This window comes from Pan paniscus, chromosome 1 (assembly GCF_029289425.2).
Source record: "Pan paniscus chromosome 1, NHGRI_mPanPan1-v2.0_pri, whole genome shotgun sequence".
Classification (NCBI taxonomy): domain Eukaryota; kingdom Metazoa; phylum Chordata; class Mammalia; order Primates; family Hominidae; genus Pan; species Pan paniscus.
Genome location: NC_073249.2, coordinates 71,291,229 through 71,306,799, shown reverse-complemented (window position 1 = coordinate 71,306,799; position 15,571 = coordinate 71,291,229). Strand labels below are relative to the sequence as shown.

The 15,571-nt window shown below is 35.7% G+C and overlaps 1 protein-coding gene across 9 annotated transcripts in view; it reads left to right on the top strand.

Moving 5' to 3' along the window:
• RASAL2 (RAS protein activator like 2) overlaps positions 1-15,571 on the top strand; it is a 376,611-nt gene that overhangs the window by 326,620 nt on the left and 34,420 nt on the right. For all 9 annotated transcript variants that reach the window (XM_003824773.6, XM_034941343.3, XM_034941338.3 and 6 more), the window contains 4 exons: positions 8,111-8,264; positions 10,225-10,323; positions 11,351-11,905; positions 14,202-14,346. In XM_003824773.6, the coding sequence (XP_003824821.5) occupies positions 8,111-8,264; positions 10,225-10,323; positions 11,351-11,905; positions 14,202-14,346 (953 nt within the window). The remainder of the gene's footprint in view (positions 1-8,110; positions 8,265-10,224; positions 10,324-11,350; positions 11,906-14,201; positions 14,347-15,571) is intronic.

Genomic DNA, 15,571 nt, shown 5'->3' with positions numbered 1-15,571 from the left:
ATGGAATAGCAGTTTATAATTCACAGAAAAGGGAACTGAGATTGCCAATAAACATGTACAAATGTCCTCAATCTCATAATTAAAGAAATGCACACTAAAGCCATAATGAAATACCATTTTTTACTAATTAAACAGGCAAAAGATTTTGAAGTTCAGCCACATCTCATGTTGAAGATAGCAGGTAGAAACATGCACTGCTGATAGACACTTAAATTGATGTTGTCTTTATGGAGGGTAATTGAGCCATATCAAAAATTTAAATGCATATGCCCTTGGATCTAGCAATTTCACATCTGAGAATTTGAAGTATGAATGTATGCACATGTGCATGAAGATATATGTAGTAAGATATTCTGAATTTTGTTGCTAATCACAAAAAAGGAAACTTAGATGGTCATCAAGGACTGTAAATTATTACAGGCTCATGTAAAGGAATACTATGTGGTCATTACAAAGAGACAAAGTATATCTGTAGGTTCCAATATGGATAGAAGTCCAAAATATTCTCTTAAAAACAGTATTGTACCATCCCATTTATGTAAATGAATATGTATATATAGACATATATGTTTATATTTAAATATATTATGTATATTATGTTAAATACATGCAAATATATTGTTATATAAATATATGTAATATGCTATATATTACATACTTTATATAATTATATACATATATGGGTACCTTCGTATAAAATATTTCTGGGTTCACAAAAACTGTTAATGGCCTCCTTTCTATAGGAGGTTGTGGGAGGTACCCTTTTTTTATTCTTTACCTTCTATCCTTCTGAACTCCTGGAATTTTTTACCAAGAGTATTTATCACTTACTGTTTCAGGAGAAAAATTAAAAGATGATTAATTTTTTTTTAAAACCTGTTTCAAACCCATGTCTCCCTCTAGCTATTTTACTGTTGTCACCCCTTCACAATCAGACTTGTGGAATTAATCTTCACTTCCTCATATTTCATTCATTTTCTCAACCCATTGAAATCTTATTTTTGTCCTCTTTTCTGAAACTGCTCTTGCCAAAGTCTCCAATTACCTCTAAATTCAATTCCCAAATTCAGTGGCTACTATTAATCCACCTTTCTTGAGATCCCTCTTTCCTGGCCTTCTGTGATACTTGACTCACCTGGTTTTTCTTCTCTCTCAAATTCTTCAGTGTCTTTTGTCAGTTTTGTAGCTTTAAATGTTAACATGCCTCAGGTTATGTTTTTAGGTTGTCTTCTCAATATGTATGTTCTGTTTCACTGTTCACATCTACCCCGACAGGAACCTCAAACTCAACTTGTATAAAACTTGATTTTATTTGTACTCTCACCTCAACCAGCATTGCCTCCTCTTTCCTATCCCTGTGAAGGACATCACCATCTTTCACCCAGTGTTTCAAGCCAGAAATGAGCAGTTGTCCTGGACTCTACCCTCTCCCCAATTCCTCCAGCATTCCAGTCATCAAAGCCTATTTACCTCCTAAATATCTCTCAGTGCCATCTACTTCTTCCCCATATCTGTTAGTCTAATTCATTATCTTTACTCAGATTACTACCATAATCAATGAACTGGTTTCTAGGTCTTTCATTTCTTTTCTCTCCACTCTCTGTGTACTCCTTTCTTTCTCCACTCCTTAGCCAAGGTAGTTTTACTGAGACACACATCTTACCATGTAATTCCCCTTCTACCACCTAAAGCCTTCCGATGTACATCTACTGGTATTGTGATCAAATTTAAATACCCACACATGACTACAAGTCTGTGATCTCTCTCAAACCTCATTATTCACCAGGCCTCACCCACTCCAACACCCCAGCCTCTTCTCCTTCTAACATCCATACTATAGTAGAGCCACACTGCTGAATTTCTTTCACTGTCTGAACACCACAGCCTTGCATACTGTCATACAGGCCTTTTCACATGCTATCCATTTTCTGTAGATCTCCACACCTGCATATAGTGAAATCCACCCCATCCCCATGAAGATGGTTACAACTTTGTGTTACTGTTTTCTCCAAGAAGTCTTCTCTGAACCACCCCCACCTTAAAATCCTCTACTTAGTGCTCATAGAGCCTTTTTTTGGCATCCTTTTTCATAAGTCTTGTCACATTGTATTATAATGGATTGTTAACTCACTAGATTATAAATTGTGTGTGAGTACACAGACCATGCTTTTCTTCTTCACCTTTGTATTCCTTGCATCTACCTCTAGTAGAGTGCCTGACCCATAATGCACACCAGGTAATTAATGGTTAGATAGATGGATTCATAGATATATTCATTTATTCAACCAAACGAGAAACTAATGGGAAAGCAAATCAGTTATGAGTTTAGGAATTACTAAAAAGTCAGTGTTGCCAAGCATGTTGGCTCACACCTGTAATCCTAGCACTTTGGAACGCTGAGGCGGGCGGATCACCTGAGGTCAGGAGTTCAAGACCAGCCTGGCCAACATGGTAAAACCCCGTCTCTACTAAAAATACAAAAATTAACTGGGAGTGGTTGGTGGTACACATCTGTAATCCCAACTACTTGGGAAGTTGAGGCACCAGAATCACTTGAACCCAGGAGGCGGAAGTTGCAGTGAGCTGAGATTGCACCACTGCACTCCAGCCCGGGCGACAAGAGAGAGACCATGTCTCAAAAAAAAAAAAGTCAGTGTTATTGAACTTCACCGGTTTTTTTCCTCTCTTATCCTTCTACCCATTACTTTTATGGCAATTATGAGACTAAAAGTCTAGCAACTGAAATCAGAAATAAGGAAATAAAAGCTGTAGTCTGTCCACTCTTACTGGTATGTTACTTGAGTTGGATTACGAGTTTGATTTGGTTTGGTTTAGTTTCTGTTTTTTAAAATTCAATGTAGTTGTGTTTATATTGAATTTGTTTAATAGGTGCTAGTAGATTATATTACCTTTGCAATTTAAGGACAAAAAGATATGTTATAACATGGTACAGTTTCTGTAAAGGAATTGTTCCCTAGTGTCTATCATATTGGAGGCAAGTTGGATTTTCTACTCCCTAGAATATGTCTTAATGTTTATAATCTAGTCTTCCTTCTGTATCCACCTTCACTGTGTGTATACATGTATATGTACCAAGTACAAAGTAGGTAAGGATATTTTTGTCTATGCTGATACATTTCTTTACCATGAGTTTCTCATTTTGAGTGACAACTCAGGCTGACAAATATCCTTCTTCATCATTACCAGCTGGTCCCATTAGACCATCCTGTCCTAGAGGCTGAGAGCAGGGAGAAGTAAGACCTATATGTTATGTTTCCATAAATAGCTTTTTAATGTGAGTGGTGTGGTATGTATTTTTAAGCTAACATAAAAATCAGTGACTAATATAAGCAGTAGAGACTACTGGCTTTAACTACAGCAGGTAAACCAGTTCAGCCGGTGCTGTCAGGATCCTCAGGCTGAACAAGTCTTTGCACATAAGTAGAGCTCTGGCGAATGAGCTCTAATTTCTTTTTTTTTTTTTTAATCCAGGGAGGAAAACCTTTAAAATTATAATACAAGAAAGGATCTGCACTTTCAAATAGCAAACATCAGTTGAATATTTTCACAAAATACCTAATTGGAAAATAATAAAATCCAGGGAGCAAGTAAAGCTACATTTTTCCCAAAGTGAAAGCTCAAATTCAATTTTTAAAAAACTGATTAGACACTATATAAACTTGCTGGTAGAGTATTAGGGTACCCAATTTTGTTAATTACTACCTAGGACATTTTTAAACAAAGTGAGTGCCTTAGAAATGCATACTGGTGAATACAACAGTATGTTGCTGCACCCAGCTTACTGGCTGAGCTATCTCATCAGGAATTCACTGAAGCAGTCTGGAATCACAACTGCCAAGCCAAGCAGAAACTCACCTGCACTGGAGTCCAGGATTTTATGTGGCAATAAGCATTTTTAATTAAAAGTTTCCCAATTCCTAAATTTGGAACTTAATCTGTAAACATGTAGCAGATTGAGCTAGCACCACCAAGCCTCATTGGAGCTGTGGGGGAAATGTGGCATTCTGAAAAATTGGCCAGTTAAGCCGAGAAAATCCAGCTGTGTTTTACTTAAAATTGCACTAATCAGTGTTATTTTATTCCTTTTTTTCTTCACCAGTGTATCTGCTGTTATGTGAATGTTGGCTCCCAATCTCCCAGCCCTTCACTTTTACCTTTTAAGACTGATTTCATATAGGGATGAGGATTCAAGCAATATAATACTCATTCACTTTAGTGAGTAATAGAAAGCCTCACCTGGCTAGTAGTTTATTTCTTAAATAAGTCAGAAGCAGCAGGTAATTTTCATCAGCAAAGCAATTAGATTTTAACCATTACCTATCACATTGCTAGAGGTCTTGAAGTTTACACAGAAATCAAGATTGTCTGCTGACCTTAAGATAAAAATATAAAGAATATGGTGTGCCTTAATTAGAAGTAAAATTGCCTCTGGGAAGCAGTTTTTTATTTAAATCAATACATAGTCTGTTGGAGCCCTGAATTATTCTTACATGGTGTTCGGGATGATGGGGCAGTATGGGAAGTAGTCAGGGAGAGAACCTGGCCAGTAGTCAAGGGATTCACAAAGTCCACTTTCAAGGATGGGTTAGATTTTTTGATGAAGGCCATTGTCAGATTGGACTGGGAATCATTATTTTAAACTCATTATTCTCCCAATAAATCCACATTCTGCTTTCTGTTAGAGGAGTAAACTCTGGTGCCAAACAGGGCTACTAAAACTCTGTAGTTAGTAGATCTAAGAAAAATCAATTCAGAAGGAGGTAAACATGAATTAGAGGAAACTTGGGGTTACTAATGCTATTACATTGAAATATTTGTACAAATAATGCCTCTCCTGTCCCAAGCCAGTCCCAGGCTGTTTGATCTTCCTGTTTACTATAATCTTGCTTCTCTGGGAATTACTTCTGTCTTCTTAGAGATACTTTCTTCCCAATACAGGGAGGGCTTGCTTATTTATTCAGTAATAATGTTGAATATATTCGTGACTTTGGTTTTCAATTCAGTACACACACACATAAAAATGCCAAAAAATATGACATTCTGAACTATGTATTAATTAAAATTTCGGTAACTAGGAAGAGTTTGGAGTTATAATTCTAAGTGGCTTAGTTTTAAATTCTCTTATGGCTACATTTGAAGTTAGACCTGAGTATCAAAATGAAACTTGTTCAGCACTGGAAATACAGTGAAAAAATAGTTTTCACCATCTTTCTGTAAAAGAAGAAAATATATGTAAGCCAGGTAAGTTTCAGTAAAATAATACCTAGAAACATTAAACCACGGTAGGCACTGTAAAGGAAACAGAACACATGTGAGAGAAAGCTTTGTACTTGCAAGGTGAGATATAGGACATAGCTTCTAGTAGGGGCATGGGAATTGTATATGAAGCAAGCTAAAGTTTCTCAAGTTAGTCCCTAGTAGAGGTTTTACTTTTTATTTTTTATTTATTTTGTATTTTTGGTAGAGTTGGAGTTTTACCATGTTGCCCAGGCTGGTCTCAAATTGCTAAACTCAAGTGGTTTGCCCACCTCAGCCTCCCGAAGTGCTGGGATTACAGGTGTGAGCCACCTAGTAGAGGTTTTAATAAGAGATTATCTCCCACTCCCAGAGTTGGCCTTGTCTCTTTTCTATTGCCTTTTACTGAGAACTTGTTCATAGAAATGGATAGAAGCCTCACCATTCCTTCCTTTCTGTCTTAAAGTAGTCAACTTTGCCATGTTTGCAGAGCATGCCCCTTGCGTTATTCAAGCCATAGCTTCTTGCTGCCTTCCAGCTCTAATCTCCTTATAGGTGTAGCACCATGGCAACAGACCCAGCCTAGAGCCCAGGTGCCTTGTTTGTTACCTGAGGGGCTGGGTGCAGCCTGAAGGAATAGAAGAAGGAATATTACCTATCCTACAAATTGTTGGGATAGATGAAGTCTTGATCTGTTGTTTGTGTTTCTGTTCTGCTTCTATGGAAGACTTGAAATAACACCTGGAAAACATTTATTCAAAGATGTTATCGGTAACCAAAGGCAACAAAGAAGCCATCTTCTATTTGTTCTCGTCTTCTAAACAGAGAGTTGTTTTCTGACATATAGTTCAGAAAGTGACTTGCTATACCGGGACATGTGGCACCGCTATGATTTGGGGTTGCACTGCCAGGTGGCTCTACCATTGCTTCATGTAGGTAGACGTTTATTTTGTTTGAAATAAAATTAATTTATGCTTTAGAAATTTTTCCTAGAGAATTTAAAAAATAAAAGTTGCCTTTGTCATACCTCCTTCTGTTTTAAACATGCCTTAATCTTTCCTGTTGAGAAGCTCACCCCAGAGCATGAGAGGATTTTTCCTTCCAGCAACTCCTCCTGGGAAAAATGAGCTAGAATTGTTGTTTTGTTTAAGAAAGATTACAGTGTCCAGTTTCCTTAATCAGGCTTCCCGTGTAGCATATTGGGAAAGATTATATGATAATTAAAGTACAATCTTTCTAACATTTAATTATTTATAGTTGATGTACTATATTTGCAGTACATAACATGTCATTGTCTTATACATAGAACAAAAGGAAATAAATATGGAGCTTACATTGTTATATTTTTTTTTTGTTTTTTTAATTTTTAAATATTTTAATTTTTTGTTCTTGCCCAATATCAGAAAAATAAACATTGTCATTTTAAGATACAAAACATTAGGTAGCATTTGTCCCTTTTGTGCATACTTTGTACTATCAACAAGAAATATAAATGTTGACTTTTTTACTTTAAAAATTACTAAATATCAGAACACATGTTTTGCAGCCTAAACTTTAAATGGTGGCTTATTTGTGTGTGTGTGTGTGTGTGTGTGTGGAAAGAAGAAGAACTAAAATCCTTATAAGCTTAAGATTTTTCTTATTTTATGAAATTTGATTAAACAGTGTTAGAATAAAGGTAGAAAGGAGAAAGCAGCCTTAGTGCTAGTTTCTTATATCTTTTTACTTTATAATTTAACCAAAAGCTACTCTGGCATTAAATATTTAAGTTCCTTTTAGTGTTAATGTGGTTATTTCAAGGAATTAAATGAAGCTACTTATTTAATGTGTTTTATAAAAACAATTGTCTTTACACAAGGCATTTCTTTTTATCCTTATTACTAAGTACTTCTGCTTGAAATATATGTGTGTAACTCTGGGTGTTTACTTCAATAGATACTATAATTATTGAGTCAAACTGCATGGCCATCCAGTTTGGGATTCAAGAATATTGTACTTACGTTTGACTCCTTTAATTCTTTCAAGAGGAAGGCAGTGAAGTACTGGCTCTTGTAGTGGCAAGTCATGATTCCTAGCATTCTTCTTATAAACAACTAGGAAACAAAATCAGCCAGGATGACTGAACGGTGTTGACAAAGATCTCTCTTCTAGATGAGAGTTTGGGCTTTTTTTTCCATGGTGGGAGGTTTCTTCAAGGCATTTTGTTCTTTATTCATGCTTATACAGTAAAGCATGTATTGAACCAAAAGCCTGCCAGAAAAGAATTCTATATTGAGATGGAAATCAGGACTTTTGAAAGACAAGGTCTTGTGATAAAAAGTTGAGCTTCGACTCTGTGTGTGTGTGTATGTGTGTGTGTGTGTGTTTTGCCAAAGTAGAAAGAAACAAAATGAAGATTCAGCCACTACTATTCTGTCAATGATATAAGAGGATAAAGCTATAACATGAAAAACAAAAAGAAATCATTTGTCTTTTGGCAATACCTTTACATAAGAAAGAATATATAAGATAACCTTAAAGAGTATATATTTCTCCATCTTCCAAAATAGGAATAAGAATAAAAAACAATGTCTGTAATGGGATTTGAAGGTCACTCAAGACTAGTAAAATTATAGTATATTTTTATGCCATATTGAAAAAAAGTGTGTGTGCACTCACATAGATATATAGAGAGAATATATTTGCCACATAAATATGATTACTATTATTGTTACTGTAGATTAACTATTAATTTGTTCCTCATTTATTTCTTCCCTTAGGCACTTGTACATTTATTGTTATCCTCCATTGCATTAGACCTTCATTTCCTTGCTGGCCAAGTTACACTACCTTAAATATCTTTTTCTACTTTTAGGTCTCGTGGGCTGCCTAAACTAAAAGAGTCACGTTCCCATGAATCCTTGCTGAGCCCGTGCAGCGCAGTGGAATGTCTGGATCTTGGTAGAGGGGAACCTGTATCAGTGAAACCACTTCATAGTAGCATCCTTGGACAAGACTTCTGCTTTGAGGTAAAAATAAAGTGTAGAAAAAAGGAAGAGTAGTTAAACAACAATTGGATTTTATGTCCAGTAATTTTGCGATTTCATTACTGTGCAGTTGATGATTTAATTAACTGGTTTTCAGTTGCTAGAAATTATCTACTTACAGAGAAAAAGTTAGAAATCTTTTCATCTAATCATATTTGCAGTTAAAGTTATTAAAGATAGCTTTGCATTCCTTTTGGCTTTGCCTCCTTTCAGTAAAATTTGATTCTTAGTACATTTTCATCAGGGGACAAGACTAACAATAACATTACATTACTATGTTAATTTTTAGTATTGGTAAGGATGTCACTCATCATGTTATTTTTCTAACCACAGCATGAGTGGTTCAAGATCTGAGACCATGTTTTTCTTATTTATCCATCCATCCATCCATCCATCTATCCATCCATCCTAATTCCAGGACATTTTGACCTAAATGTCTTATTTATTTTTGAAATCCCCTGTAACTAACCCAGACCCCAGCACATTGCAGGTGCCTGATTTTTGAATAAACAAAATTGCCAACTATCATAAGGTAATTTCTCCCTTCCAAATATATACTACTAGCCAGTTACAAGTAAAATTCAAAAACTATATATACATGTATTTATACATACATAGAATTATTAGGGCTGAGATTTGATTAATTAACAAGAGCTTACTAAGTGACTACAGATGAGTCCTATACTAGATGTTGTAGAAGTCAAAAGATGTTTGGTTCCTCTTCTTATGGACCAGCACTGTCCAAAAGAAATATAGTACAATCTGCATGCATATCCAAAATATTATCATTTCAACATGTTCACTATCAGAGAAATTGTTTCCTTTTTTTTAAAACTAAGTCTTCAAAATCTGATGTGTGTTTACACTTGCAGCACATCTTAATCTGGAATAGCCGTGTGAGGCTAGTAGCTGCTGTATTGGACAGAGCATATAATCTGATCGGATTTATTAGGTTGTGACCAGAGATTGAGTTAATAAGTGAGCAAACTTCAGCAATTTGGGCAGGACATTTATTGGTGTTCTTTTTTATAAAAATCAGTTGAACTTTCTTGTATTTGCGGAACTCAGTTCATTAGGCTGTATATCAAGCCCAGAGTTAGGTGCTAAGTATATAACAACATATTTCATTTTTAAAGGACTGTGTTAATAGTGGTCAGGCTAACCTAATAAATGACTAGAAATCAACAGGCTGGTTGCGTAGTAGAGGAAAAATGGGTTCCAAAGATAGTAATTCAATATTAGTAACTCTTCAATTTCATTTAGCACCCTTCTATAATATAGTGAAGACAGTCTCAAGAAATCTGATAAGCTGCTTCAGAAACTCTCATCCTTTATTACCTATTTTTTACTAACTCAAAGTTGAACATATTTATTTGCAGGTAATTTAAGGTATTGCCTAAAAGGCCTTTAATTTTGATTTTTCTGAACCATAGGCCAGTTTTAATTTCCTTGGATGAATTTAAAATGGCCTTTGTTCTCATACCTGGAAATGGATGTGGATGCTACCTAAGCAAAAAGCAGATGTAGATGTAGATATAAGTATCAGAAAACTAGCAAAGATCATCTTAGTTTCTTATGGTATGATTTAGGTTCATAGCATATGTCTAACTCACAGCTTTGCATTCCTTTTGGCCTTGTCTGCTTTCAATAAAATTGGACTCTTAGTACATTTTCATCAGAGGACGAGACTAACAATAACACTAAATTAGTATATTAATTTTTTAGTATTGGTAAGGATGTCGCTCATTAGGTTATTTTTGTAACCACAGCATGAGTAGTTTGGGATCTGAGACCATGTTTTTCTTATCTATCCATCCATCCATCCTAATTCCAGGACATTTCGACCTTATCATTTAAGAGTTAGAGGTATGCTGTGAACCCTAATGACAGAGCCCTGAAATCCAGTGTTTTCTTTTTCTTATGTCTAATTTTTATGTTGAAGGTTACCTACTTAAGTGGAAGTAAATGCTTCAGCTGTAATTCTGCTTCTGAGAGAGATAAGTGGATGGAAAACCTTCGCAGGACAGTTCAACCTAATAAGGTAATAGTAGCTTCAAGTATCTAAAAAATGTATAACTTTGTAAGCAGTTAGTTGATAGAAGGTAAGTGTGGTAGTAATACCTTAATTTGTCTATAGCTTGAGAGTTTTAAAGCACATTTATATGTTATGCCATTTGTAGTAAGCCCTTATTATATCACTATAAAGAAGTATCTGAGACTGGGTAATTTATCAAGAAAAGCAGTTTAATTGGTTCACGGTTCTGCAGGCTTTACAGGAAGCATGGTGCTGTTATCTGCTCAGCCTCTAGTAAGGCCTCAGGAAACTTACAGTCATGGCAGAAGGCAGAAGGGGAGCAGGCACATCACATGGTGAAAGCAGGAGCAAGCAAGAGAGAGAGTGTGTGTGTGAGTGACTTGGGGGGAAGGTGCCACACACTTTTAAACCACCAGATCTCACAGGAACTCAGTATCAGGAAGATGGCACCAAGGCATGAGGAATCTGCCCCCATGATCCAAACACCTCCCACCAGGCCCCACCTCTAGCACTGGGGATTACAATTCAACATAAAATTTGGGCAGGGACAACTATCCAAACTATATTATCATTTTAAGCTAAAAGCAGTCTTACTGCAGATATTATTGCCATGGTTCTACCAGCATGGATAAAAGGACTCTGAAAAGTTACGTGAATTGGCCGTGTCAGAAGCTAGTACATGATAGAAGAGGGACTAGAATACGAGCTTCTTAACAGCTTATCTCTTTTATTTGCAGATATTAGACTGGTTATATGAAAACTTACCATTACAAAATGATATTTTCTTAACCCAAGTAAATAAAATAGAATGAACTATATATAATATATATAATGAACTATATATAATTCTTCAAGATTCTAATGCATGCTTGTTTAGAGCTTGCTGTTAACCTAAGCAATGAGATAGCAATCCCTTTCATTATTTGTTGACTCCCCTTAATAGAGTACCTAATGAACATTGCCAACTTAAGAAAAAAATGGTTTTTTTCCTGCAATGTCAGCTCTGAAATTCAGCTTTGTTGCCTCTTTATAGGACAATTGCAGGCGAGCTGAAAATGTTCTTCGTTTATGGATCATTGAAGCCAAGGACCTTGCCCCTAAAAAGAAATATTTCTGCGAACTGTGCCTTGATGATACCCTCTTTGCTCGTACAACCAGCAAGACCAAAGCAGACAATATTTTCTGGGGTGAACATTTTGAATTCTTCAGCCTTCCACCTCTTCATAGTATCACAGTTCACATTTACAAGGATGTGGAAAAAAAGAAAAAAAAGGACAAGAATAATTATGTAGGGCTAGTCAACATCCCCACTGCCAGTGTGACTGGTCGCCAATTTGTAGAAAAGTGGTATCCAGTGAGTACACCTACACCCAACAAAGGAAAGACAGGAGGACCTTCTATTCGGATTAAATCACGTTTCCAAACTATCACCATTCTGCCTATGGAGCAATACAAAGAATTTGCAGAATTTGTCACCAGCAACTACACCATGCTGTGTTCTGTCCTTGAGCCAGTAATTAGTGTGAGAAATAAAGAGGAGTTGGCTTGTGCCTTAGTGCACATTCTTCAAAGTACTGGCAGAGCCAAGGTAAGTGGAAAAGGGGGATTGCAGTACCTGAAGTCTCCTCCTTACCTTTCATAAACCAAGATATGGATATTGTAGAAATCCAAATTAGAGAAATGTGCTTTACTATTGGTCAAAACAAGAAGAATTAAGAAGAAAACCTATTAGATCCAGAAAAGATGAAGATTATAAAACTAAACAAGTAAAATGGAGAGACCAACAAATATTTAAAGCCAATTTGCATGAAACATAGATAACACAGCCAGCTCTTTCTTGTCTGACAAAATAAATGGTAGGATTGGTACGATAACCCTACAGCATGTTCAAGGTTCCTTATCTTTAATTTAGTTCTAGAGTGTTGTATGGTGGTTTTCTTCCTCACTGTATTTTATTTAAGATTAACTGATGACTGTATCCTCTAGGCACAGAAGGAAGTATTCCAGAAGCATATTGAGTATTAGCAAGAGTCTTTGTGGGATTAAAATCTATATTTAGAATAAAAATCCAAGGGATATGATACAATTGGTAGCTGTTTCATGATACACTTATCTTATTTCACCTTGGATAGAAGTAAAAACTCAGGAATATTTTTTATTTAAAGGAGAAATACGCTGGTTGTGGGAAGAACAAAAACCAGTTGAGAGAGTCTTTGACCTATGAAGGATATTAACTAGGAAGAGTTACCGTTATACTGTATGCAAACTGGTCATGATAAAATTACATCTCAGATCCAAAGAAACTCACAGCTAGAATAATGTATTTAGAACCAAACAAAGTACTATTACTATTTCTTGATATGTCGGAATATATCAATATATTCAATATTTAGTCTCTTATCTGGCTTCTATGGATTATAACTTTTGTGTTTAAATTTACTTATGATAATCTTGGGCATTCTGTCATTAAAAAGCTTATGAGTTTGGAGCGAGGTGTCACTGAAATTTTGAATTGTATGGATATATTTCTACTTTTCAGTTGCTCAAGGTTCAGAATATACATTAAGACTTTTTTTAATGACTTAATACTGATTTACGTACATTTTAGGTAGAATAAACACCCATTTAAAGTGGAAAAGTTCAGTAAGCTTTGACCGATTTTGCACCCATCGAAACCACCACTATGATCAAGATACAGAATGTTACCGTTACCCCCAAGAGTTTCCTCCTGTCTCTTAGCATTAAGTTTAATAGTGATTCCTAAGTCTACAACTCTGTTATACTGTTAAGCTGCCCCAGAGTAAGTCCCATTGATGTTTAAAATGCTTAATTTTAAAGTAAAAGTAAATCAGCATATTCCTCCTATTTTGGCATTTGCAGCCCTTGAAATATCCAATAATTATATAGCATTCAAAATATATGATGTTATCACATTCAAACTGAACAACCAACATTGAGCTTTACTAGAAGTTCTTTAAGACTGTTGAGGAATGAAGCAGCTGTTTCTTTGCACCTTTATTTCCCCTTATGCTATCCTTCTGGATTGATGGATGGATGGACGGATGGATGGGTGGGCGGGCAGACAGAAAGATAGCCTAGACAATGACTTCAAGTGATGAGTTCAGTAGATTCTACATTGACACTGTGGACCGATTTGTAAGTATTATATATTGAACACCTAATATATGCCAGAAACTGTTAGGTACTGGAGATATGGTGGTAAACAAAAACAGAAACTGGTTTTCTGGGGAAAATAAATATTAATCAAGTAATTACAGAAATAAATATGATTACAGTGAGAACTGCAAAGGATAAAAAGAGAGATGATACTATGAAATGGAGCAAGGGGAGCTGACTAATGGAGTTCAGGGGCAATGTTGGTCAGGGACACCTTCACTGAGGAAATGATGTGTGAACTAAAATCCAAAGGATCCCAGGAATGAGCTACCTGACAGTGGGAGTGGAAGCAAGGGTGGGAGCAGAGCAGAACTGAGAACAGTATTTGGAAAAAAAAAAAAAAAAAAGGCTTTGTGGCGAATAGAGAACATTGTGTGTGTTAGAAAGGGCTTGGTGTATTAAAGGACCTAAAAAGAAAAGGTACAAGGCTTGAAAGGTAGACAGAAACCAGAAAATATAGGGACTTGTAGACTGCATTCAGAATTATGGCCTTTATCAAAAGTGCAATGGAAAATCTTTGAGGGAATTTTAAATGTAGGGGTAGTAACACCTAAGATTTTATCCTGATTGCTTTTTTTCTTTTCAGATGAATCTGATAGCTTTAGTTTTAAAGCAGCATTTCCAGGATGTCTGATATTTCAAAAGTCTCTTCTAATGTGTATTATTTATTCAGTTGCTTTCTGCCTGATTGAACATTATTCTACCAGGATTTTCTGACTGACTTGGTGATGTCTGAGGTGGATCGTTGTGGAGAGCATGATGTCTTGATCTTCAGAGAGAACACTATTGCCACCAAATCCATTGAGGAATACCTCAAGTTGGTGGGACAACAGTATCTTCATGATGCACTGGGTATGAAAGAGAAAAACATCTATTTTCTTTTATTTACTTTTCAGTTTTAAGCTATTTCACCCCCATGAGACAAATGAATTGAGCTCAAATTCTGCATGTTATTTAGTTCTAGCTGACTCAGGTGTTAAGGTTTGAATCATGGCTGTAAGAAGTCTGCAGTACTCACCAGTAGAGAAATAATAATAAATGTAGAAACAGAAACCTTGTCAGCATACACTGCTACCCCAGGTCCCCAGCTTCATGATTCCAGGATGCACGGTAATATCAGCAGTGTCCACTGATAGATCTGAGGTGGTCTGTTTTGCCCAAAGTTTTGGGTGTTTATATGATGATATTATTACCTAGTCTTGAGAGTGTTACCCTGACATTTGTTATCATGCATGCAAAACTCTAATCAAAAGTGAAGAAACTCTTGCCACTTTCCACAACTCCCCCACAAATTTCTGCCTTTCTCTAGAATTTTTAACATAACTAATTTTTGTCCAATCAGTAGTTCTTGCTGACTAGGCTACGCACTTGCAGTTCCAGATTTGGTCATGAAATTGAGGCATTAACCACTAGAGTAAGGTACTGTGCTGGTCACTTTAATATACATCATGATAGAGCAGATGTGAGTTCCTTGAAGGAAATAGCCCTTTGTTTTACCTCCATATCCCCACTACCTGCACACACTGTTGAGCAGCACTGTCCGATAGAAATATGACCCATGTGTGAATACTTTTATTTATTTTTATTTTTTGAGTAATTGTAAATTTTCTAGTAGTCACAGTATTAAAAAGGATGAAGAGAAACAGGTGAAATTGATAACATATTTCATTTGACCCAGTATATCCAAATACTATTTAATGGTTTAGAAGAATAAAAGTTATTAATTAGGTGTTTTACTTTTTTATTCTTTTTGAAAATCAGTGTGTATTTCACATGTATCACACATTTTAATTTGCACAAGCCATTTCTAATGCTCAACAGCCACGTGTGACTATCAAGAATAGAAAGTAAAAACATGTTGAATGATTGGAGAGATTTTTACCCTCAAGAAGTTTGCAATGTAAGGATATAACATTAGGGATATCTCCATACCAAAAAGAGACATTCTGTGTTCTTTCAAATAATTTTAAAAAATTGAATCCAGCTGATAGAATTGTCAAACTTTCTGTGTGAAATACATTTATGTTTTGTATGTAGTTTGATGAATGGAAAGGTTAAAAACAGACATTGAGCAAGA